This window comes from Diprion similis, chromosome 8, assembly GCF_021155765.1.
Source record: "Diprion similis isolate iyDipSimi1 chromosome 8, iyDipSimi1.1, whole genome shotgun sequence".
Lineage (NCBI taxonomy): Eukaryota > Metazoa > Arthropoda > Insecta > Hymenoptera > Diprionidae > Diprion > Diprion similis.
The window spans coordinates 17,486,070-17,511,802 of NC_060112.1; the positions used below are offsets into that span (position 1 = coordinate 17,486,070).

The 25,733-nt window shown below is 37.4% G+C and overlaps 3 protein-coding genes across 7 annotated transcripts; 2 read left to right on the forward strand and 1 right to left on the reverse strand.

The window, feature by feature from the left end:
- The first annotated feature begins 841 nt into the window (after positions 1-841).
- LOC124409897 (homeobox protein PKNOX2-like) lies at positions 842-15,934 on the forward strand. Of its 2 annotated transcripts, none has more exons than XM_046887844.1 (6): positions 842-1,209; positions 9,096-9,539; positions 9,949-10,149; positions 10,651-10,939; positions 11,568-11,749; positions 11,825-15,934. In XM_046887844.1, exons 2-6 carry the CDS (start codon positions 9,231-9,233, stop codon positions 12,146-12,148), a joined length of 1,305 nt encoding a protein of 434 aa, XP_046743800.1. In that variant the 5' UTR covers positions 842-1,209; positions 9,096-9,230; the 3' UTR covers positions 12,149-15,934. The 2 variants fall into 2 exon arrangements, with proteins under 2 accessions (XP_046743800.1, XP_046743801.1); XM_046887845.1 differs by having other exon boundaries at positions 11,583-11,749; positions 11,825-14,328.
- Positions 14,348-20,712, reverse strand: LOC124409896 (nicastrin). 2 transcript variants are annotated; one of them, XM_046887842.1, is made up of 9 exons: positions 20,495-20,712; positions 20,303-20,407; positions 20,111-20,209; positions 19,662-19,999; positions 19,188-19,575; positions 18,722-19,118; positions 18,203-18,636; positions 17,892-18,084; positions 14,348-15,378 (listed from the first exon to the last, which is right to left on the reverse strand). In XM_046887842.1, the coding sequence occupies exons 2-9, from the start codon at positions 20,355-20,357 to the stop codon at positions 15,351-15,353; spliced, it is 1,932 nt and encodes a 643-aa protein (XP_046743798.1). In that variant the 5' UTR covers positions 20,358-20,407; positions 20,495-20,712; the 3' UTR covers positions 14,348-15,350. The 2 variants fall into 2 exon arrangements, with proteins under 2 accessions (XP_046743798.1, XP_046743799.1); XM_046887843.1 differs by lacking the exon at positions 14,348-15,378 and adding an exon at positions 16,522-17,165.
- Positions 20,713-21,024: 312 nt separating this feature from the next.
- LOC124409898 (ER membrane protein complex subunit 7) lies at positions 21,025-22,731 on the forward strand. Of its 3 annotated transcripts, none has more exons than XM_046887848.1 (4): positions 21,025-21,261; positions 21,346-21,604; positions 21,797-21,898; positions 21,931-22,026. In XM_046887848.1, exons 1-4 carry the CDS (start codon positions 21,047-21,049, stop codon positions 21,955-21,957), a joined length of 603 nt encoding a protein of 200 aa, XP_046743804.1. In that variant the 5' UTR covers positions 21,025-21,046; the 3' UTR covers positions 21,958-22,026. The 3 variants fall into 3 exon arrangements, with proteins under 3 accessions (XP_046743804.1, XP_046743802.1, XP_046743803.1); XM_046887846.1 differs by lacking the exon at positions 21,931-22,026 and adding an exon at positions 22,268-22,731 and having other exon boundaries at positions 21,026-21,261; positions 21,797-21,871; XM_046887847.1 differs by lacking the exon at positions 21,931-22,026 and adding an exon at positions 22,292-22,731 and having other exon boundaries at positions 21,031-21,261; positions 21,797-21,871.
- Positions 22,732-25,733: the final 3,002 nt, after the last annotated feature.

Sequence of the window (25,733 nt, forward strand, 5' to 3'; positions counted from 1 at the left end):
TCGTTAATTTACGCGGCTGATTCATTATTGTACGTATACCAAATGTCGATTCATTACTGTAGGATGTTTCCGGGAATTTTTTACACTCTTCAAGATAACTTCGGATTTCCACGCACTTTACACCGATTCACCAGAGGTTGTCTCTACAACGCGCCAATTTTACACCCGTAACCCTGAGACTCTGCCTAATACTGCAATTGAATCGTTGTGTCTTATTTCTTTTTTTTTTCACCTTTAGAATTCCTACATGATTACGAAAGACTTATGTGACTACAGCCGTCTTATTGTCATGATCAGTTCGTGCGTAATCTAGTCACGTAAGAACATTTTATATTCTGGTTAGCAACTTTGTTTACGTATCTAATTAACATATAATTTGATGGTAAAAATTACAATGCATACAATGCATTTACGATACCAAATGAGGAAATGTTTTCCTCGAAGTAAAACTTATCCTATGCGTGAGTGTGTGAGATATTTTGTGAAATAATTAAATGTGACCTGAACTTTTGTTCCCAAACAAACCGTCATTTATGTAAAAAAATTAGTTTTATAGATGGTCTGATACAAAAGGACGTATAAGTAAAAGACAAGGAGTCTTGTTATCTAAATTATCGTCTTTATTTACTCGCAAATTACGGTAAAATACACGTAAAAGTGTTGCATGTATATAGAATAGTTGTTCAAACAGAATCCCGCCTGGTCGACAGGGATCGATCGATAAAGCAGAGCATCGTCGATGAGCCTCTATATTCGAGTGCTGCCATCTGTTATCATCTCGGCCTATGAACACGCGACTCGACTTCTCGAGCGCAGCGAAAAGTATTGAGTCCGTGACGTCACAAAAGAGAAGAGACGGTGGAAGGAGGAGGAGCACGGCGGATGGTGCATCGAAAAATGTCTACTAATGACACTAATTTATTATCGTTGTGAATAGTCATGAAACGCAGGTGATCATGGCGGTGTGAAAAGGGTTTGTTTACGTCCACGACGAGCCCGGCTTGATTCGCGACACGTGGCCGAGAATTACGACGATTCGAAACGTTATATTCATCCGCGCTTCAACGCAGATCTGAAAAGAATACACGAAAAAAAGAAAGTAAAAAGAACCTCCGAAAAAAGAAACGAGAAAAGAAGAGGTAAAAAAAAAAACAAGTGAGTCGTGTTGTGTTGTTCACCACAGACTACCTGAAATCATCCAGCAGTTTGGTGAGTGTACACCCGTTGTTAATATGAAGTACACATAGTTTGTTATTTCAGCGGTAGTATAAATATTGGTAACGAGAAATTGAAGGTAATACTCGCATCTGTGGAATGAAATAAACTCGGAAATAACGTTAGCCTAGAAGTTGAGGTTATGTTTTCGAGTTGTAGCAAAGAAATAACTACGATGACGATCCTTCGACGCGCTTCGAAGATTATCTCGTTTCGCGCATAACTTCGGTCAGTAGTAAACGCCCCATTTTTTCTACATTGCAAAGCTGACGGTGAACTTTTTAACAAATAGATAAGATCGATACTAGTTTGGATCCAGACGACGAACATCCGCAAACGCATGACAAGCGGTAGGTTCTAACGTTACGATTTACTCGCTATAAATTCTGCTGTCCGTATATTTCTTCCATCTACAGTAGCTAGGCACCTGTAAACTCGCTGTAAACAATCGTCTCCTGACGCGAATCTATGTGGATTTTGAAACTGCAGTATTCGACGTTCGATGAATCAAGTTACTGAGTTTTGTATCGTAAAGTTTACCGAAACGGGGTTATTGTGCAATTCCCCGATCGGTATTGTGCACTCGGATACTCGGGGGTAGAAATTAAACAGTTTTATAGCTACATTGCGTGACGGAACTTTCAGTCGAGAACACGTCAAGTCCCCTCTAATGCATCTACCTACGTACATTTTAAAATGTATTTAAAAAAAACCGACCCGACGTCGTCTGGTGTGAGGTGGTTGCGAAAATCCAAACCGTTTCGGTACAATTTTTCCTGTAAATAATTCGCTTATTCATTCAGCGTAGAAAGCAAATGCACGGACAACACGTGCTTCAAATTACGAATTGATAAAAGATGCTCGTCATATGCGTGTACAAACGCACTCGCGCGCAGCAACGGCATATACATATATTGTTCTCAAATCGAAATTATAGGTTAGTTTCGAATGCGCGTTGCCCGATCCGTGGGATCGCGAAAAGTCAGGGGCGCGCGCATTCTTATTTACACCAGGGTGGGGATGACGCAGTAGCGTAACTAAAAACTCAAAACTGGTCTGTCCCGCGGATAAAACACATCTTTTTATACAGGTGTGTGATCAGAGCGGCGACGTCGTTCGATGAGAATAAATTAAGCCAAGCGATAACCGGATCGCCAAAACAACAGTACGGGTACTTCCTGCGTTACGTTTAAACGACGCATTCCTGCAAGAATTCTTCTTCCTTCGTTCCCAAGCGATATTTCGGTGATTTCGGGTGAAACAAAACAACGTCGCTAGAGTGAATTTCGTGGAGCCAACGCCTCCCAAATATCACCTTGTGGCGTACGGCCCTTTCGAACACCAAAAAGCACCGAGAGAAGCAGCAGCAGCCAGCAGTAGCTCCGTAGTTTTTGCTCCGCCCTCTTCGCATGAAAATGATTGTTCTGGCTCGCGGCAAGGCGGGGAGGGACTTCGGCCATTATTGACGTTTGAGTGACAGACTCAGCCGCCGCCGCCACCGCCGCCGCCGGTCTGTGAAAAATCGACGGCCATTGAAGGCTGCTCATAGGGTGGAGGGGTGTCGCTTTGACTGACAGATAGTAAACACCTAGTACGGGTTCCGTTGATTGAGCGATTGAGCTAAAAACACGTGGTTTCCGAATATAATATTCCCCGGCTTTTTTTATACAGCCAAACTGGATCATCTTTCATTCTGTGTTCTTACGTCAAGATACGGTTGTAACACTACCTACATGTGCGTGTTTTTTTTTTCATATTCAATTTTGTGATTACAATCGTATACGCCGCCCTGCCTAATACCGGTAAAACGGTAATGTAGTACGTGTCTTCCTATTTCTCTCGTCGTTAGTCAGAGTGAAGAAAAAAAATAAAATTAAATGATGACAGTGATGATAATCTTGGCGAAAACGAGTTTCCGGCCGGTTTAAAAACTTGAGTATCGAGAGAGATCGAGGTTCGTAAATTTCTTCCCATTGTACTCTTGCTTTTTCAAGAATTTATTATTGAATTCAACTTAAATTTCTGTTCAATATTTCATAATTCGCATGTTCGATATTACTTGTCATTTTTCATTCCGACGGTATCTATATATCGATTGGAGCACAATTGAATTTCACAAATAGTGAGATTGTGTGGTGGTATAAAAGAATATCAACGATTTTATTTCGAAGATATTCATATTTATATGCACGATTGCCTTATCGTTGAGGTAACGATAGCCGGGTACGTTGCAATATTAAATTACAGCGAACTCTTATAGCGTTGAAATAAATGCTGACGTAAACGACACGATCCTTTGCAGTGAAACAACAAATTGTTACTGTCTTGTTCTTTTATTCTTTCACCTCGAGATGCACACGAGCATTTATCCATCACGCCCGCCATTTATTTCCACCGCTCAAGGCGGCAGCGCTCGTTATATTCCTAAAGACCACGAGTCGTTGCAACGTAATTATTGTAGCAGAGCCTCCTTGTCCAGTGGTGAGCATAACGTTGTGGAACCGCGGTAATTATAGTTTTTAAAATCCACCTCCTGTTTCTCCAAAGACGCATTTACAACCCGAACGTCGATTCCTCTCTTTTTCTTCTAATCTAAAAAAATCAGAGATATGTAGTTGCTTGTGAAATGCAAATTAAAATCGTTCAACGTGTTCTTCATCCGATAGTTAAAACTACCAACGACATATTAGATAGCTAAATTTTTTTTCATCAAATGTCGCACCTGTAATCTTTTCCTGGTCAATAATAATATTCAAATACAGGTTCACCTTGTGATCTATGAACGACCTAAAATGTCGGTCTTTTTCACATTCGAATTTGCTCACTATTTTATTGGGAACAATTCAGCGATACGAGTGCGAGACCATTAAAACATAAAATTGTTACCGTGCTGACGTGTGGTAAACACACTTATCATGCCGGAAATTTTCGCAACGAAGGCTTCTTCCGTAATTCGATTAAATATACACCGTCCTGTTAGGTCATACTTTCGTCTTTTATTTCTGCCTTACGAACTATATGCATGTATTTTTTGCACTTTTTTGCATTCAGTTATAAAAGGTTATAGCCAGATGAATTTTGAATAAATTAATTACTCTCAAGATATGTAGAAAGATCGCCGACAGCACGTAAAGCAGAATTTTTATTGCTCATTTCACGATCGTCTTTCGCGTCTGGGTTCTTTATAATATAATCCATACAGAGGTACAATGCCGTTTAATAATTACTCCCATACATGTATTTCTCGCCTCTTATAACATTTTGCTTATTTTTCGTTGCTGGGTTTTTTTCTTTTTACAGCTCTTCGTTTCTTACAAAGTTTATCATTCCAATCGATAAGAAGAGTTGCTTGCTGCGGCCTTGATGAGAATGTTCGAAATCCCGTGAAAAAAGTAGAAAAACAATAAAAATAAAGAAAAAACAACATATTTATGAATAATAAATATATAAATATACTACCAATCGAATTGATCGATTATCGGTAATTTCCTGCTTTCTTTTTAGATATTCCCTTCGCCTTATATTTTTCGGTTCTTAACCCTTTGTAAATATGCATATAGCCCCGGCTTTATCCAGCTGAGTTGGGAATTGTGGTTCCTTCTCTGGGGCTGCTCACGAATTGCCTACCTTATATCCAAACTGAAGTGGTGTGTCCGCACGACCAACCCCTCCGCGTGTCGCGCACCCAATTTCTACATAATTTGACACGAAAAGTCAACGTCCCTGCCAGTCCGCGTTAAATCCTGGAATTAGGTAGTTGAAACCTGCTTACGTTGAAAGCCCCTTTTTTACCCTGGCTTATTGTTGCCGGAATTTGCCGAGCGGTTGGTCTCTGAGGGGTTGTTTTTTTAAATTTTTAATTTCTATCGTTATAACGTTGTGAACAGAGCCTTCTGTTACTGATATATCGATGTCGAATTAATTCAGTAAATATATGCACATTATTATTAAACGTGAACTAACAGTTTTGAATCTCGAAAATTGTATTTCGATAAAAGTTTCGCAAATCTTCCGTTTCAATCTCGATGAACCATTAATCAAGATTAATTTTTTCTCAATAAATTTGGTAAAAAAGAATAATGTACACATGTATTCAACGAATTCGTATAACATGGGCAGCGAATTATTCGAAAGATGTTGTCTATTAAAAAATCAAAAAATGAATATATAATAAAAAAAAAAAAAAAAAAAATCAAATCCAAAAGCAATATTCATCCCTTCAGCGAAATATCTTGTAGCTATATACCAATCTCATCCGCGTACAAGATCTCATTTCAGCGCCGATGTACGTGTAGCTATAGCTATAGGTATAGGTATGGGTTATAGGCCGGGACGTTAGGCGGAAGGTACAGGTGGAACAGTGTTATATGTATATATAAGGCAGATGAAAGGGGATGGGGATATTTTTGCGGCGTTTCCTGTGGGTTTTGTGCGGCCTAGGATATAGAGGATGAGCGGACCACTGTCAGCGATAATATTTTAAATGAAACCTTGGCTGCGGGCAAACCAACCCCGGGGGCGATAAATATCGGCTTTGTCGGAAAGATGCGCTCCGAAAGCGCCACTTGCAAGTAATGGCGCCTGTCCCCTTTCCTTTCGCCCTCCCTCCTTCGGTTCTCTCCAAGCCTCCAACACCCTTTGCCCGGCTTATACCGTAGTCTCTGTCTCTCCTTCTCCTTTTATTCCTCATCCTCTTTCTCATCCTCATCCTCCTTCCCCTGCTGGCTATGGCTGTAGAGAGACCCTCGCGCCGAGCTTTGCTCTTTTCAACGTTCGACGCGCCTCTTCTTCTTTCTCTATATAGGGTATATGGACACCCATGTATACATGCATGCATGTATGTATGGGCATGGAGTGCTTGTGGATCTTTGTAAGAGTGTCGGGTGGGTACGGAAAGGAAACCTAGCAATGGGTACGAGCTAACGCGGTACGCGAACAATAAATTGTTACTCAAATCTGTGACATTTTTTTTTTTTTCTTTATTTCTGCATTCGTTTATTCGCTGAGAAGCTACTCGATTGTGACAGATGCAAGCTCTAAATTCTATTCGGGACACGTGTGTGGTAAAACAGGTAAAGTCAACCGTAGACATTTTCGTACCGTTGTTTTAGATGATATTTTTTTTCGCGTTATACAATAATATACATTGTATATTTACACACAGCGTGGAAAAAATTCAGCTGCGATCGGAATTGCATCGCTTGGTGCAAAATGCGTGTTTGCGTGCTGTTTGAAATATATCAAACGTTTCTGATCTGGCTGTAGAGTTTGACGATCGATACGTACAGAGAAAGAAAAGAGGGAAAAAAAGAAACAACGACACGATAGCAGACAAATCGTACCGTGTCATAATATTTAGGTACCTGGTACACGTACAACATACATATCGTATTAATACCAGTTATATGGGCGTACACGTGATTATACCACGCGGTGTAATTCTGAACAAAAAGACAAACGATGTAGGATACACAAATCCATCAGTGTAGCGGGTTTGCCGTTTGGTGTAACTTGTATACCCGCATTGTCAGAGGTTCTCGCTGTTTATGAGAAATATAAGTGAATGTGATTCTTCTTACAGTTGAAAAATATTTTCGACATTCCAAGGAGTTTTGTGGTTTACAAAGTATGTATAGTATAACGAACGGTCGCGTAACGTTTGGATATATATTACTTGTTGGTAAAATTTGGTACAGATCAAATATGAAAATACGGGAGACGCGGGTTTAAGGTTTGAGAAAAATCCAGGAATACAGCGAACGAACCGCACTTCCGTAGTTTCATAATACATATATTAGGCTTTTCTAGTTACGGGATGTTATACACTTTGAGGTGTGTTCTTATAATCGGGGTGGGAGTTTTCACCGATGCTATAGAATTTGATTAAAAGTTTCCGCCGACTCCTCCATCTTTAATTAAGGCCGCGAGCAATTTTCCCGATGTCTTGGCCGCGTTGGACGTGGGATGAAGGGAGGGATGAAGGAACGGTCGGCGGGAGGGAGGGAGGGGTTGAAAGGGCAGCTACGTATAATTTTATCAGTTGCTTTGTGTAAACACCACTCGAGACTCCGAATTGTAGCTATTTCATTCCGTTCGGCTTTTATTGCACATACAACACCCGCCACAGGCCTTCTGTCTCTCTCTCTGCTTGCTGAAACATTCACCCGCGCGTTCGTTATTCAACCATGCAGCTGTTAAAGTATCCCTTGTTTCAGGTTTCCAAACACGCGCCTCCGCGTTCACCCCGAATATCGCAATAATACATAAATATTTGTGTGGGTGTGGGGAGATATATATAATATATATATATATATATATATATATATATATATATATATATATATATATATATATATATATATTATTATTTTTTATAATATATATATGTATATTGCATTATATGAGATTGCGGGGTAGAGAAGAAAAAATACTGCAACACGTGTCGAAGTCTTAACAATTTTATTTTATTTATTTATATATTTATACAAAATTTTATTTATTTATTTTTTCCTCTCTTCTTGGAACATTTTCACATACGTTGTCGCCGTTGCGCAGTGTTTTATTTATTCATGCGGAGAATCGCGAGGGGCGGCAGGCACCACCGCCAAGGGTTTGGCGGTTCGAGAGCCGCCGGGTGAAGCTTCTAATGATGACATTTAAATGCAGTAGCGCGAGTCTCATGCTGCTCTCTCTGCTTGCCGGCCTGGCGACTTTCCTTCCTTCCTTCCTTCGTCCCTTCGTAACGTTCGTTCGTTCGTTCGTTCGTTCGTTCGTTGTGTTAAAACTAAATTCACACCGAGCAAAGGCGTTACGTTATAGGAAATGGAGAACCCGTTGCAGCAATTTGACTGTAGCATCCATTATTCTTGTATAATTCCGTAATCCTCTTATACATACACCTACATAAAAGTATATTCTAAATGTCAATCAGATATGGTAAAAAGCGTTTCCTTGGAACAACTTATTCAAATTCAAATGGGAAATACTTGCAGATGTTAGTTATGTATAAAATAAATCTGCGATATTTCGTATGAACTTTTTGACAACTTATTTAAAGATATTTAAATATAATATAGATTACACTTAAGCGAGAGCGGTCTGTACCAAGGAAAGAATTTCCTTCAAGATGAGCACGAACTACGTACCAACATCAGTGGCCTGTGGATGCCGTACATTATATGTAGTATATATGGACCGCTCTGTTAAACACTTAAAACTAGCTCAGGATGGAAATCATCGTTTTTTTAATAGGTCTTTATTACTGGAATTTTTTTCAACCTTGTACATAAAGCATGAAAAAGGAAAGAGATAATGAATATATATACTTGAATTAGCTAATTTGAACTAGCTAAAATTTGAACAAAATAAAAAATGTGTGTCGCTTCCTGTACGAGCTTGCTAAATAACTTCGCTTATTGTCATAAATTACTGCCAATAAGTTTATAAAGTTTCATTATGTTTAATTACTTTGAAGACATAATAATAAAAAAGCTATTTTCGAATTAAAGTGTTATATTATATTAATGTATATTTGTATGAGTATTATTTCGTATGTTGTCGAGTTTGAAAATTATAGAAATGTATTATTGAACTGACGATAAGTAGAAAAGATTGTGTATACCGAACCCCATGAAGAGCCCTTTGCAAAGTTTATAATTTGGAAAAATCTGTCTTACATATTTACAAACTACTAAGTCAGTAGCTACTACCGTCAAAGAATGTTAGAAGTCTGAAGTGAAACAAAATTAGCCACTGGAATTCGGGCTCACAAAGTTAGGAAGTAAATAAAAAAATTTCCAGTTTCCTGTGTTCCCTTTTTAGAAGAACCATTGAAAACTGATTATGGTTCGATAATTTACATTACATTTATCTACTTACAGGTGAATCCTCGTGGGAAGAAAACTTGTCAGAGAAGAAAGAGAGAAACTTATCTTTTTTTTCCTTCTATATATAAAAGTGTATCAGGCCCCGGAGGACTTGGGTGACAATGGCTAGTTCGAGAGTGGAATGATAGGATGCAAGAAGGTAGCACCGCAGTGGCGCTAGCAATGGTCACCCCTGGCTACGATCAGGACCCTGCAAGCGGGGTAGCTGACTATACGACACATCAAGACCAAGCTCAGTTTGAAGCAGACAAAAGGGCCGTCTATAAACATCCTCTATTCCCATTATTAGCGTTACTGTTTGAAAGATGCGAGCAAGCAACGCAAAGCTCAGACAATTCAACATCGGAAAGTTTCAACATGGACATTCAGGCGTTTGTCCAACATCAAGAAAGAGACCGAAAACCATTCCTAATCAATGACCCAGAGATTGATGGTCTGGTAAGTCTCATATGTGCAATCTATTTCACTCAAAAGAATAGGATTTGTATCACTGCTGATGTACAGCTCATCTCAGTGGACTAGCAACTTGATTTAAGTTCTAAACAATTCTTGCCGACCAACTAAAATTAAACTACATTTTTTTTACATCCATGTGTCCAGTTTTTATGGGAGTTCTGGAAATTTCTTTAAACTTGAGTTGCCGTTTACAAAGATATTTTAATCAAATTTTTTAAGCCCACACATTAATGTCTATCGTAAATAGAATTCTAGAGCACAGTTCGTACAGAGTTCCAATGAAGTACTGCCCAAGCTCGTAAATTAGAAAAATAAATGAAAGTAATTAAATAACATCAGAATAGATAGTGAACAGTTGAACAACACTAGTGAAATATTGCTGTTTTTGCAGATGATCAAGGCCATACAGGTGTTACGAATTCATCTGCTAGAATTGGAAAAAGTTCAGGAACTCTGCAAAGACTTTTGCAACAGATACATAACGTGTCTAAAGGGCAAAATGCAGAGCGAAAATCTACTTCGCAGCGACTACAGTCATCAGGGACACGATATGGGTCCTTCGAGCGGCAGCAACGGAAGCAGCCCTCTACAGGTTAGTCGCATTCTCATTCGCAGGGATCCCTACCCTGTCCCATTACCTAAGTAGATATCCTTATAGTATTAGAGGTGTGGGAGTATCGTTGATGCCAAAATTTCAATGATAACTCTGGGCAGAATTATAATAATGATAGACATAATTCTTTTCTTAGTCTCATTATTTCTTGTAATATATGCTGTGGGAATTCAAAAGAATTGTAACAAAAAATAAACAACATGTAATAATATAAAAGAATGGCTCATAGAATAATTGGTAGAACTTATTCTTGATAAATTCTCTCGATTTTCAATACGTTATAAGTTTCTATGGTTACACTGTGTAAACAAACATTTTCAATTCTCATCAATTGATTCAATTTGTCGCATACCAGTTGATAGTTGCAACAATTCGCATGAAAGATGTTACATTGAAAATATGGTACTTGCACACCTCTTGAAAGCGTAATAGTATCCCACCCCTGCTCTCTGACGGCTAGTTGCGACATATATTTGCCAGGTGCTGTCATCTACAGGCAATGATGTTGAGTCGGGAGCTAACGGACTCGGAGTGAGCGGGGGGGATCTACTGTTGGAGAGTAGTGCGGGTATTTTGGCGATTCACGGAGAGAGGGGTAATGACCGTCCCTCTTCCACGCGGTCGTCATCCGCCACTCAACACTCAAACAGATCTAGCAGCCAGGACAACGATGATCCACCCTCGCCATCGATGGTCCATGGTAGCACTCCCCTTTCACAGATCGGGGCTCACCCTAACGCATCTGCAAATGACATGTATCTCGGTCAAGGTAAGCTTGTTTATGATTTTATTGTCGTTCCGTAATTAGGATTACTTTTTCCAGAAGCATTATACCTGTTGATAATCGTGTGTTCTCTACAATTTTATAATCATTTCAACAGTGTCTTGATATGTTTGATACAATGTATGAAGAGTATACTATTGATTACTTACGTTTGTAGAGGAATTTGACTCAGTAAATACCGGTGAAAGAATATACTTGGAAGAAGCTGGATATTGGGGACTTCTTCCACTGCAACAACGTGAAAATCAGTATATTGATGTTGGTGATGCTAGTGACGAAAAGTATTTTGGTTCGAAGTTACCCTACCCTATTATTTACTGCTAACATCGTCTCTGCAGAGATACCTTTCGAAATAAAAACATCTCTCCCAAGCTTTGACTTGATATTTATGCTATTCACATGCTAGTTTTGTGATTTTTAAAGCGATTTAGTCGGAATTATATTCTCCATTTCACTGGAGAATCTTGACGTTTCTTGAAGATTTCGAATACCAATGCAAAAAATAAGTTTATTTTATTTAAATAGGCATTCATTTTTGTTGTGTCAGTTTTTCCTAGTAGAATATGCTAGTGATGTCATGGTTGCTCAAGAATTGTAAATGAACATCAATTAGATATTACTGTTGCAGGCTCCCCATCTCCAGCACCGAGTGAAGATGAAGACGAAGGTTGTGGTACAACAACTTCCGGTCATAGTGGCGGTCACAGTAGCGCTAGAAAGGGAAGACAAAAACGAGGTGTCCTTCCGAAACAAGCCACCAGTATTATGCGGTCTTGGCTTTTCCAACACTTGGTTGTAAGTATAGATATCCTTTCGTCAGTATGGTGTTTAAAAATTATTGTGTGAAAAAAATGTAAAAATTTATTACAGCATCCATACCCGACGGAAGATGAAAAACGACAAATTGCAAGCCAAACGAACCTAACGCTTCTTCAGGTTAATAACTGGTTCATTAATGCCAGACGACGAATTTTACAACCGATGTTAGATGGTGCAGGAGCAGAGGCGATACCTCGTGCTGGCAAGCGACACAAAGTTGCCAAACACGTCGCGCAGCAACAGCAACCACAAAGCCAACAACAGTCAGGCTGGCAGTCGGAAGATTCAGGGAGTGACTCAGGTACCAGCGATGGCGAAGTTGATGTCGATAGAACTAAAGATGGCAATGATAGCGACGAAGACGATCTTCACTGACCTCTGTCTACTAAAAGAAACGTCGGCTCTCCGCGGTATCTTCACACCCAGTTGCTCACTACAGTATTAAGGCATTCGACGTTATATTTTGCTTTAACTGTCCGATACGTAATCATTCTTGCAAGTCGGGGACATGTAGGTCAAGTATATCAAGCTCTTCTATTATCATGAATCTTATATCGCATTTGTTTGTTAATTGTTCATAGCTGTTTGCGACTACACACTTGTGATTTTCGCACATTTCCTTTATTTCCCCCTGTTTACTCTACGGTATTAGTAAAATTGTTTATTACGAGTTACCAACAAATATGACTGAAGTTTAACAATTTGTCGTAATAAATAAATATACTTTGCTCATTTGATTTTAGTTTTTATAATTTGGTCATTTACAGTACTTTATGCCTTCATAAATTAGTGTTTAATATTGTGCCATCGAAGAGCATGGTAACTTGGTTACTTGTCGAGACAACCAGCTCTGCATCGTCGTCACGTAGCAAAGTGCTGTCCCTCCATGATAATAATAATAACTACTTAAATTAAAAATATATGAGTATATTTTTAAACTCTAAGTGTCGTCTCTGTGCATGTACCACAGCTTGCGGGCTGGTACTGCTGTACATAGTAATACATACTAAACTAAACCTATTACTAAGTAATAACGTTGAAACGATAAATATTAACAGTTCGTAACGAAAAAATTTTTAATATTACGCTGCATTAACGGAAGACATACGACGTGACGACACGCACACGCCACGCATAGTTGATAGCCATACGCTGTCTACATATGATAATTACCGTTTTAAATCAAATAACTTCTGATACGTTTTTTAATGAAAATCAACTTATGAACAAAAAATTATGATTTGTATTAATTCTACATCGACAAATTTGCACGTCAATAATCTCGATTCTTACTACAATTCTATTCAAATTCCCGATCAAATTATTCTTATTAAGCAGCTGAAAATGGCAATAAATCGAGATAATTTATTCTATGAGGTATATTTTGTGATAATTGGTAAGGTGCCACGTGTTGCATTTCTTGGGCTATGTAACGTTATTAAATGATGAAAAGAACTTATGTTTACGACGTGCGAAATAAAGGTGTTGATGAACATTTTCTGAAATTTTATACCTATTATTCTATAGAATGAAAAATATATATATATATAACCAGCTTGTAAATGTACTTACATAAATCGAACGCCATCATCAGTTGCAGACAGCACGTAACATGGTATAGCTTGGTATAAGGTTTACCAAATAATGTTGCATTGGTGGAAATTTACATGCGTGCAATAATTATGTCCCGATATAGGAATCTGTTAATTCGGATAGTGCAGTAAATCTCGTACAAGGCTATATTTATATCTTATATGATCTTTGAAATTAAGGAAAATAATAGGATAAAAGGTAGGTTTTAAGGCTGAACCACGTATACGTATGTGCTGCGGCACCAGACAACTGTGATAGCTCGGTGGGCGGTGCCCAGCCTCCTACTTCATACTTGTATACTGAATGAATACTAATGATTAGTAAATACTTAAAATTAAGAATTATATATGTATATATATGATACATATGGTTCGAACATATGCAAAACAAAATGTTGATCAAATTTATATTTGATTATATAATAACACGCGATTATCTCATCCCATGAAACCTATTGCATAAAACAAAAATTTCTAAAACAACCTGTGTTGTGTATGTACGGACCTTCAGGCTGAACTTATCAGGTTATTTGCACGCAACGTGTAATTTTCACTTCAGATTTTAACATCACTTATAATCGACCTAAGGATGATATATGATATAACAATTTTACACAATTCATTTTATTATAAATCCCACATATGTACTGCCTAACTCATTTTCTTAATTTCACTTGTCGTCTGTCATTGTCTCCGTATCTTGAAAGTGTTACATGCGTTTCTATTATTACAGCAAATAATTGTAACAATAACACTGCGTAAACATTTATGCGGGAGTGCGTAACTTTTTTCGTTACACGAAGTTATTATCAAAGTTTATTATTATCAGCAGTCTTCTTTTTGTTTCAAGTTGTGTACATTCTTGAACACTTAGTTTATGGATTGCTCACTCAGTATAAATGTTAATAAGTGATGACTTTTCGTTACAAAAATATGTGTCATTCTTTAATTGTTGAGAAAAGTCATGTCTTGGGAAAAATAATTCGGTATGACAATTCAAATTATTTCCCCTATTTCGATACAAATCAGATAAATTTGAAACTACTCCCTGCTGAGTTGAAAATGAAGATTATAATGTACACACAGGAAGTAAGAGTATATACATAATGCATACATACTAAAAAAAATATTGCCTACTGGTGAAATCAAAGAAATGAATTTCTCTTTTTCTCTCTCTTTTTGTCTCGTGTACATCCACGCCCTGTTAATTAAGTTTATTGATAATAAATGCCATCACGCTTGCAAAAATCCCCCATATTTTTTACAATACCATCTTACACCTTGTACAGTTATACATACTTCTTATATCTACAAAAAGCTTGATCAATTAAAATTATTATACACCGAAAAGTGACTTGCCAAAGAACAAATAACTTTGTTATTTTCCTGAAATTTTGAAGTTGCTTTTGGTTTTAACCACCGTGTTTGTTTATGATTTTAAATGAAAAAGCAACTGATGCAGTCCCCAAAATATTAAGGTAAATAATTTTCTAATGATATGAATCATAATATTGAGTGTAATAAATTGTGAAGATTTTGTGTACATCAGAAATACTGGCATTCAGCGCCTCCATCTTTATGACAAGCAGTGCTATTTGTTATCACTTTCTGTGTTCAAAGAATATTACGTATAGCTTCGTGTAAATACTATTACCTGCATAATGGTCTTTTTCAAAAAAGTATTACAGGTTCTCGATAGAAATGGGTATCTCACCGTCCCCATATTTTGAATGAACATTTTTAGTTTGAAAATTTAAGTTCATCTGTTTTCCATTGAAGTCAATAGCATAATTCTTCATCGACGTATTATCCACATTGAAAAGTAACATACAAATAGTTGTAGAGCATATAATTACCAGAAGCGAAGAAAAGTTGAAAAAATAATCCAGCTGCACCAATCAATTGAATAGTTGAGGAACATGTGGTGATGTGTTTGATTCCCTGTCCAGTTATAATGTTGGGTACATTTTTCAAATCATAAAATTTCAAAGTGTTCTCACCCCATCATATGATCTGAATCAGAGAAATTTGTAGTCACGTAGAAATAATGCTGTGATTATCAAATTTAGTACCTTTGTGTTAGCAGTATGTTAGTTTCACTGTGTAACAAAACCCTTGAGCAAAAAGCAAATTAATCTAAAGTATAAAAATTAAGTGATGCCATGACTTTGTTATAGAGCCTTTTACAATTGTGCGAAGCCAATATTATAGTATGTAGTTTTAGGATAAGATATTAAAGAAAAAAAAATTGAAATGTTTAAGCTTTTCTGCAATTTTCTCATACTGGTTATTCTGTGGTTGTTCCAACTTATATTTGTCAAGATTAATACAGTATATGTTGTTGAACAATAATGTTCAATAGTAATGATTTTTGAAAAAAAAAACATGAAGAAAACTTGAAATGGGAAAATTGCATTTATGAGTAGCGACTCAGTCACCGACGTAACACAGCACTAGTATTAGACAAGCAGAATGACAGATCCACTCATTTTCATCTTGTGCTTGAGCTCAAGTGACCACCTTTTCATGCTTGATTTTTCAGTCAACTTCGAACAGCTGATATTGTTACGGGAAGGTTCGCAAATACACAACGATTATATGGCTGAAACATACTAGTTTCATCTTTATTTCGAGTTTTGAAATTTGCAAATTGGTCCCTTACTATTTTTCATTTGCGCTCATTTTATTTGAAGTGACTTTATTAAACACTTTTCAGACGTAAAAAATTAAAAACGAAAGACTTGACAAAATTCGATTAATTCCACATATTTTTCGTAGTTCTTTCTGAAATCTAATCATTCTAATTCCTGCGAAATCTACATATCAGAATCGAATGTGTATCAAATTTTGAGTGAGGTTTGAGTTGTTTTGAGTGAAATAAACGCAGTTAAACGATTATGGATTATTTTTTTCGAGTTTCAAAGCTTCAAATGGAGATGAGACTAGAACCTTTCAGCTGCATAATCGTTGGTTATTTGCGAAGCTTCCTGTATTCGCTGTTTAAAGTCAAGTTGAAAATCAAGCACGAAATGGCGACCACCGTGTCAAGCTATGTATAACTGTTTGGCTAAGAAGTTCTTATTTTTCTCTTTCTTTTTTAGCGTTCCTAAACAGTATTCTACAACTCTTTTAATCTTGAGATTTGTTGCTCGGTTAATGACAACTGTATTGCTAGTACTATAATTTGTTATTCTACCATTGCAGATAAATTAGTAGAACTCATAAAATGTGATACTACACATTTATCTTTATAAGTAATATTGAAGAATTCTTTTAGACTTAAAAATCAGTCAAGATTTTAATTAACATGGGGCATACACTTCTGATGAAAGTAATTACAATCAAATTAATTCACAATTAATAATATTACATATTATAATGTTATGCACTGCTCGATTCCATTTCTAACTGTATGAATTAATTGATATCATAAGTAGAGAGAGCATATAAAAATAAAAACGGCGAGGGTCGCTCCCGCTAAGGTGAACGCGCGCTGATACTTTAGGTATAATAAATAAGGTATTACAGATCCTTGGCGTTTGCGACAAGTCATTGTTATATGTTATTTAGCTGAGAGACTGAAGGCCAAAGTACTGAACCCCCTTAAAACAGCTACTTATTTTAAAAAAGCATTGGTGGACCCTAAATAATGAAAATTTTAAATAATTGCTCCGAGGGCGTAACCACACACATTTTGAATTCAAAGACTAGTTACTGGAACATTACGTTCTTCTCGACGCAAATCTAGCCTGGTCATTGTCATGTGGTTCGCGGCGTATCCCTAGCAATCCGCAGTTCCACTGAAATAATTCAAGTTTATTGAAATCTAGATTTTGCTAATTGGGGCCTAGATTGAATTACAAGCGAATATTTATTGTCACTAGGTGGCATGCGGATAAGAACAGTGAAAAGCCACAAACGTAAATTTTCATGAAGCCACAAAAATTTATGCTACTTTTCTGATAAATTAATTATTCGCATTGACACACATTCAAATAGTACAAACATGGATATGAAATATTTTTCCGAAAAGCAATCTACCTTAGGCAATACTGGGTTTACATTTCAGAATAGGTTGTCGACAAATACATTACAAAGTCTGCTTCTACATAAAAAATTAATATTACTCGTAATGCAGCCGAATAGGTATGAAGTTTTTGTAACTCTTCACTGAGATTGCAAATTGTCAGACACATTACTACATGTAGATATTATATTTTAGGAATGTCATAGGCAAAGTATGAGAGAAAAAACGCGTTTTAATTTCCCGCTTTATCCACAGAGCTATGAAGAAGCGAAATTATGGTGTGCCGACTGTAATTTATATGTAATCTGATCAATCTGAGGTATAAACCCATTTCAAAGCGCAAGTGGATCGCAAGTTCAATAATAATAATTCAAATCGATAAGCATTCCAATAACACATACATAACTCCAAATAAATACGTTTTAATTGATTGTTGTAATGCATAAAAGTATACCTACGTATATACTCATTCAATGATTAGTCATAGATTTCAACTTACATCCGATTGAAAAGGAGATCAGCACGGAACTGGATAAACCAGACTATGATAAACGAAGCAATTGCAACTAAAATTCCAATAATCACGCTCAAACGTTCTGCTGCTGCAGAGGGCTTCAGAAACATCCTCATGCTTAGTACTTGCCACACGGATTCTGTCCATGTGGAATAATTTCCGGATTTCATATCATATCCTGCGAATATTGAAGTAAAAACATTAATGATTAGTCTTCATAAATTCTTACATTATTGGTTTCACTTGTTTTTTCAGTTCAAGACATACAAGTTCAGAAAAATTCATGTTAACATTACCATGCAATATGAAAGCTGGGCTTGTTGCAATGCTGTAATTGACTGTAGAGTTGATGCACGTCCCTTGGAAATTAAGTCCTTCCACCCAAAGGAAATGGTTTGCATGGCACATACTGGAATCATATTCAGACAGTGTTGTACCTGTCAATAAAGCCAACAGGTGTCCAGTTAAACGTGTCGCGCGATTTAGCGATCTGGTAACGCCAACATACAGTGGCAGGACATGATTCGGTAATTCGTGGCCAGGAGCCGAAGCTGATCTAAATAAAGAACAGTTGGCGCTTTCTAGGTAACAAGAGAGAATTTTTGTAACGAGGTTCTCGATATTTCCAGAACCATTATTGGATGCATTTGTCCCAGTAACAGTGACAAATAGCTGATTAGCAAGCTCACGTGCAATTTTATCCAGACTTTTGGCAAGACCAGATTCAGAGCTAAAATTAAAAACAATTACCAATGAGTTGGCAGGAATACAATACAGACAGAAGAGAATGTTTATCCAAATAATGATATTCATACCTCGTGAAATCGACACTTTCTGCATCATCCAAAATACTGTGATAATACTTGTTTGTGAAATTTACCCCATGATTTGCAATTACTGTTGCACTAATGGTAGAGTTTTCAGCCAGAAATCTTTGGATTGATGCAGGTGGTACGCTGTCTTTTAAAACTGTTGCAGGTAAGTTTGGGATCAATGCAGTTATTAGTGAATCATTTTCATAGTTGCTGGAATGCAGATAGATATCTCCTTCCCCAAGTTGGCCCAGCTCAACAACAGTGCGAATTTGATCAAACATTAAAGTTGTCCCTCCCAATGATTGGAAACTGCCATTTTTTAAGTCGTACACAAATCGACTGGACCCTATGTAGTCAAACGCTTCACCATTCAACAGTGAAAATACAACATTCGTTTCTGGAAAGCAAATATATTCAAATTGTTCACATTTTTCAAATGGTTCATACTTTTCAATTTCGTACTCACTTCCAACAATTGGATTCATATTGTGCAAATAGTGTGCCGTAGCGATGAGTGTAACTAATCCTGTGACTGCACTACTAGCGCCTGGTGCTAGTGCGTCGAATAGACTTGAAGCATCCAAGCGTGCTGTTACAAGGATCACAGATTCCGTTTCATTGTCCAGTGCTGCTAATGGCCAATGTATATTTCTGTCACCCAAAGGGTCACAGTATTGAGGTGGATTAAAGTTCCATCTTGGCATGCTTCGTCGTATACAAGTTTCCGAATCCACAGCAGAGAACATAAATGATTTCATTTCCAGGGCACAGAGTGAACGCTGGCTTTGGCTATCACGATCATGTGCATTGAAGGTAGTGAAACAAGACTTGACATCATTCAATTGACTCTCATCCTGCAGAGTAAAACAAGCTTGAAATTTTTGCATCAATTGGTGTCAACCAAAATCCAATGAGGATGTAATTCAAATTCTATGCCTACCTTCAAATGAAACATTGGGAATGGCCAGTCTTCCATGAGCAATGCAGATCCCCAGGGATTCCAAGGTTTATCAGTATTGCACTGCTTGAATCCTGAATATCTATTGGGACAGGTATCATCGGGGGAGTAATGGGACGGTCGTTCTAAGCTAGAATTATATGTCAGCAGAATTCCATTTATCTTTTCTGTGTTTTGTAACCGAATTAAAGTATCTCTGGTGAACATTGAAAATGGTACAACAGCTGTATATGGCCCAGCATTGCCATTTTTTTCCAACCATACGAGCTCAGTCTCATTCTCAACTATATGAATAACGCCGACGCTTCCCGATCGACTTGCTGCAAAACAATTTGGTAATTTACTAGTTTCTAATTTTTTCCATATCTTCTACATTCGCATCGATGTTCAGAAACTTATGACTGACTTTTAATGAAACGTTCTATACTCACATGAACAACCGAATTGGTTAGTACCATTGTGGCGACGAAAACACGCTGAAACACCTTCTAAAGGCTTGTATATCATGTCTTTGATCCTCTCACTACAAGCTAAAGTGAGAAAAATGTTTCGTCGAGGTTAAAATCAGAGCAAAAATGACTAAGTGCGATGATAAGCTCTATGGTATGACGTGATAGTCTTACCGGCATTTATGAGAATAAATAGAAGAATGCATCCTTGGGATATGGGCGCTGCCATTTTTCCTTTTTAATTTTCGTCTTTCTGGGTATTGTTTGTACTCAATCAATCTGTAAACATATTTAGAATATTAATACCTGCAAGCTCGTGAATCAGAGTTTGACATTTTAACGTGACACACGATGGCCGATCCTTACAAATACTACTGGACGTAGGAGCACCGTAGTATAGAATATTTTTTAGCACTTCTGTTGATTAATTTCGGTAATTTGTTTATCGTCTTGAATATTCCATGATTCTATTACGAAAAGAAGGGAACCGTACAGCGGCAAATAGTGAACGATATTGAATGTGACGTGAGTCCCATTTTTGCCTATGATTTTTGCATACAACAAAATACAACCACGAACCACGAAACGTCTTATACAAATCTTATACATACCCCGGTTACCCTGTGGCGCTCCTGTGGAATATGTTACAAACTATGAACTGAGACCTTAGAGACCAGCCGACTAATTCTGCAATGCACTTATCGACTCGATATTGCGTCGTCTTCAATCCAGTTCAGATAGGTTCAGTCAACGGACAACGTATCGTTGCAAAAATCACGGGGATATATCCTCAGTTAACGCGGGGATAATCCAAAACGTGACAGCTAGACGAAATTAACCATTGCAGAAATCTGTTTGACACTCAGAGCCTCACGATTACATTCAAGTCCGCACCCAGCTGACTACGAGGAATAGGTTATGTTGAACAAAATGGCCTTCCTAACAAGATCAGTATCTCTACTTTTAATAATTTGCCAAATTAGCAATGTATTTGGTGAAAACGACGAAGAAGTTTCGACCGACAGATACGTCATCGAAGGAAAAGTTTTCCCTCCTGAAAATGCAATACTTAGCGGATGGCAACTCATGACTCACGTCATGGCAAACGGAGGGGAACATGTTGGATATCTTAGGTATTTACACGACACAATATTTTCCAATTCAACTCACGTTCCTCTGAGTTACTCAGGACCGTTTTTCTTTCTGTTGTTTTATAGGGAGGACGGTTCGTTCACAATTTCCAATGTCCCGTCGGGTTCTTACATCATCGAAGTTGTCAACCCCAACTATGCTTATGAGCCTGTACGAGTTGAGATAAATTCCAAGGGAAAGTTCAGAGCTCGAAAAGTGAACTTAATTCAAACTTCACAAGTTATTCAAGTTCCATATCCTTTGAAAATGAGACCATTTGCTCCATTCCGATATTTTCAACTTAGAGAACAGTGGAGAGTAACAGATTTCTTATTTAATCCAATGGTACGTAATCTCCCTCCACATGTTGTGATAATTGTAACTGTATTTAAAACGATGCAATAATTTTATTTAATTAACATATATAAAGGTAATTGCCCAATTTTTATTTTATTTTTCAAACTAGTTCACTGCATCTCCTGATGTGTTGGAACTTTATAAAATGTCCTTTCATCATTCAAGCAACATTTTTTTCAGGTTCTCATGATGATACTGCCTCTTTTATTAATAATGGTTCTACCAAAAATAATGAATGATCCAGAAACACGAAAGGTTAGTGAAAAAACTGCTTTAGATTTAGTTGCACCGTTGCTAATTCTTATTTTTTTTTTATTACTAATACGATATGCAACAAGTGAATCGACCAATGATTTTCGACTGTCTTAACAATACGATTCTAGGATCAGTGCTTGCATTGACCAAATTGGGACAAGGCTTGGAAGATTTCAAAAAATTGTAACTTAACATGTCATTTATGTCTGAAGCATAGCTTAAAGGCTTTACGATAAAATGCTATTTTCAGTTAGTCATTTCAATTATGAGAGACAAATTTATTGCTATTGATTATATGAAACTCCCATTGTAATGATAAGTTCTTGTTGAGTGGATGCGAATTATTGGTCAATGAATCAAGTATATTATTGTAATACTTACAACTGTTGAGTTAAGATTGTCGGTACTTCTTCGTTTCAGGAAATGGAGCAATTGAATAGCTTGACTAAATATGATATGCCTGAAATGTCAGAAATGATAACGACTTTCTTTGCTGGAGAAGAGAAACAAAAATCAAAAGCAGTGAAAGCGGCTAAGAAGAGACAATAGAAACGAAATAATAAATGCACAGTCACATATTCAAATTTGTTTCGATACACAATGGAATTGTAATTTACATTAGTCAATTTAGTCCTTGTTGTATCTTGTTACACCTTGTTTTAGGATTATAATTATTTTATGAATGAGAATTGAGTGGTACTAAAAAATACCAAACTTACGTATCTATTTTTTAATTGAACTTGTTTTAGCTATGTACAATGCTTCATTGTAAGTATTTAGTTATTTTAATAATATTTGTGATGCAAAGTTTAAATTCAGTTACCGTTGTAAAAATTAAGAACCTAAATGATAGCATCAAATTCAGCATTTATCAAACTGTACCTCGATTCCTTAACAAAGATTTTACTAAATTGAATAAAAAAAAAAAAACATTCACGGTCGTACGGTTGTGAGAAATACCATAGCTTATGAAGTTCGAAATGTATTTGCTTGATACTGTCAGGTGCAGAGGTATGGTAATCAAATTAATATGTACCTATTGGGTGATGTTGGTTATGAATGTTTGAATAATTTAGTATAATTTTGAAGTTATAAGGTATATATTTTTCTTGTTATCAAAACTACTTGAGGTCTCACGTACTAAGGATTATACAAATTTAAAAAAAACTAAATACATTTATAATTGAAAATAAATATTTGGCAATCCAAGTTCCACTTACATGTAATATCCTACTTTCTTATCGTCATTATTCCATTTGTTCATACTTATACATGGAGGGATATTCCAAGTAGGTCTGTGATATTTTTTGGAAAGTAACTTATTTGAACATAACACGTAATAAAAAGTGTGATCTACTATTGTATCTGAAGTGAAGTAATTGCTATTGAAATTATATTGTCGAATAAATTCAACCCTTTATTTGAATTTCAACTGACTTGAATAAATAGAGTGAACTTGTGGATGATGGCATGTAAATTATACAAAAGATATTGGTTTTTTGCAATTTCTGGAGAAAAAAACTTTTACTCGCAGAATTGATTCTATAAACCTTGAGTAGAATTATTAGACCCTAAGAAGGCAAAAAGGATCAACAGCTGAGAATATACGACGAAAGGGAGATATCTTGATTTTTCGAACATCACTCTTGATTCGTTGCTCAGAGCAATGCTAACATGCAAGCAATCGATTCGTCTCGCAAAAATATATTGACATAGGGTATCAGTGAGCAAATTTTATCGTTTGCAAAAATCAGCAAATTTTCGACTGAAAGAATCCATAGGGGTGAACCTTCCGTTTCCTCCAATTTTTGAGTCTCACACGTTTTGTCTTGAAATGGGTGCATCGACCTTTTTTAGGAAGCCGGAAATGGCGTTGAAGACCTCGTGGGAGCAACAGTTGCGGAGATACGAAGGAAATTTGTCGTATTTGGGCGGTAACTTTTAACCTGCTGCTCACAGCGATTCCAGACAATGCGCGATCAATTCCTCTCGCAAAATCACGTCGATATAATGCGTCAAAAAGTAGCTTCAAGCACTTCTCAGAATCGATGGAATTTTCACCAAAAATCCAACGGGGTTAACCTTCCTTTTTCTGTGATTTTTGAGGATGAAACTTGCGGTCGTCAAAACGATTGGAATAAGCCTGTCTGGACTGATTAGACCCCCAGGGACGCGAAAGACGCACCAAAAAGAGTGTAGGACCAACGGCTAGAAAATGCCGTCGAAAAAATCAGCAGCTGAAAAACTGACGAGACTGCGCTTTCGTTTTTTGGCTGTAAGTCTTAATCCGTTACTCGCAGCGTATTGGGACTGCGCCCAATCGATTCCTCTCGCAAAATTACGTCGGAATAGTGCATACAAAAATTCATTGCAGCACTTTTCAGATTCGTCGAAATTTGCGCCAAAAATCGAAAGGGGTAAGCCTTACTTTTTTGGTCATTTTCGGAGCCGAAAATTTCTCGTCTCGGAATCGATTCGTATGACCGTCTCTAGAGTAATTCGACCACCAGGAACTCAGGAATCACATCAAAAAGAGCGTAGGACCAACAGCAGAGAAATGACGATGAAAATCATAGGTTTTTCGGCTGTAACTTTTCAGCTATCGTTCGCAGCGTATTGGGACTGCGCTCAATCGATTCCTCTCGCAAAATTACGTCGGAATAGTGCATGCAAAAATTCATTGCAGCACTTTTCAGATTCGTCGAAATTTTCGCCAAAAATCCAAAGGAGTAAGCCTTACTTTTTTGGTCATTTTCTGAACCGAAAATTTCTCGTCTCGGAATCGATTCGTATGACCGTCTCTAGAGTAATTCGACCACCAGGAACTCAGAAATCACATGAAAAAGAGCGTAGGACCAACAGCAGAGAAATGACGATGAAAATCATAGGTTTTTCGGCTGTAACTTTTCAGCTATCGTTCGCAGCGTATTGGGACTGCGCCCAATCGATTCCTCTCGCAAAATTACGTCAGAATAGTGCATGCAAAAATTCGTTGCAGCACTTTTCAGATTCGTCGAAATTTTCGCCAAAAATCCAAAGGGGTAAGCCTTACTTTTTTGGTCATTTTCTGAACCGAAAATTTCTCGTCTCGGAATCGATTCGTATGACCGTCTCTAGAGTAATTCGACCACCAGGAACTCAGAAATCACATCAAAAAGAGCGAAGGACCAACAGCAGAGAAATGACGATGAAAATCATAGGTTTTTCGGCTGTAATTTTCAGCTATCGCTCGCAGCGTATTGGGACTGCGCTCAATCGATTCCTCTCGCAAAATTACGTCGGAATAGTGCATGCAAAAATTCATTGCAGCACTTTTAAGATTCGTCGAAATTTTCGCCAAAAATCCAAAGGGGTAAGCCTTACTTTTCTGATCATTTTCTGAACCGAAAATTTCTCGTCTCGGAATCGATTCGTATGACCGTCTCTAGAGTAATTCGACCCCCAGGAACTCAGAAATCACATCAAAAAGAGCGTAGGACCAGCAGCAGAGAAATGACGATGAAAATCACAGGTTTTTCGGTTGTAACTTTTCAGCTATCGCTCGCAGCGTATTGGGACTGCGCTCAATCGATTCCTCTCGCAAAATTACGTCGGAATAGTGCATGCAAAAATTCATTGCAGCACTTTTCAGATTCGTCGAAATTTTCGCCAAAAATCCAAAGGGGTAAGCCTTACTTTTTCGGTCATTTTCGGAGCCGAAAATTTCTCGTCTCGGAATCGATTCGTATGACCGTCTCTAGAGTAATTCGACCCCCAGGAACTCGGAAATCACATCAAAAAGAGCGTAGGACCAGCAGCAGAGAAATGACGATGAAAATCACAGGTTTTTCGGCTGTAACTTTTCAGCTATCGCTCGCAGCGT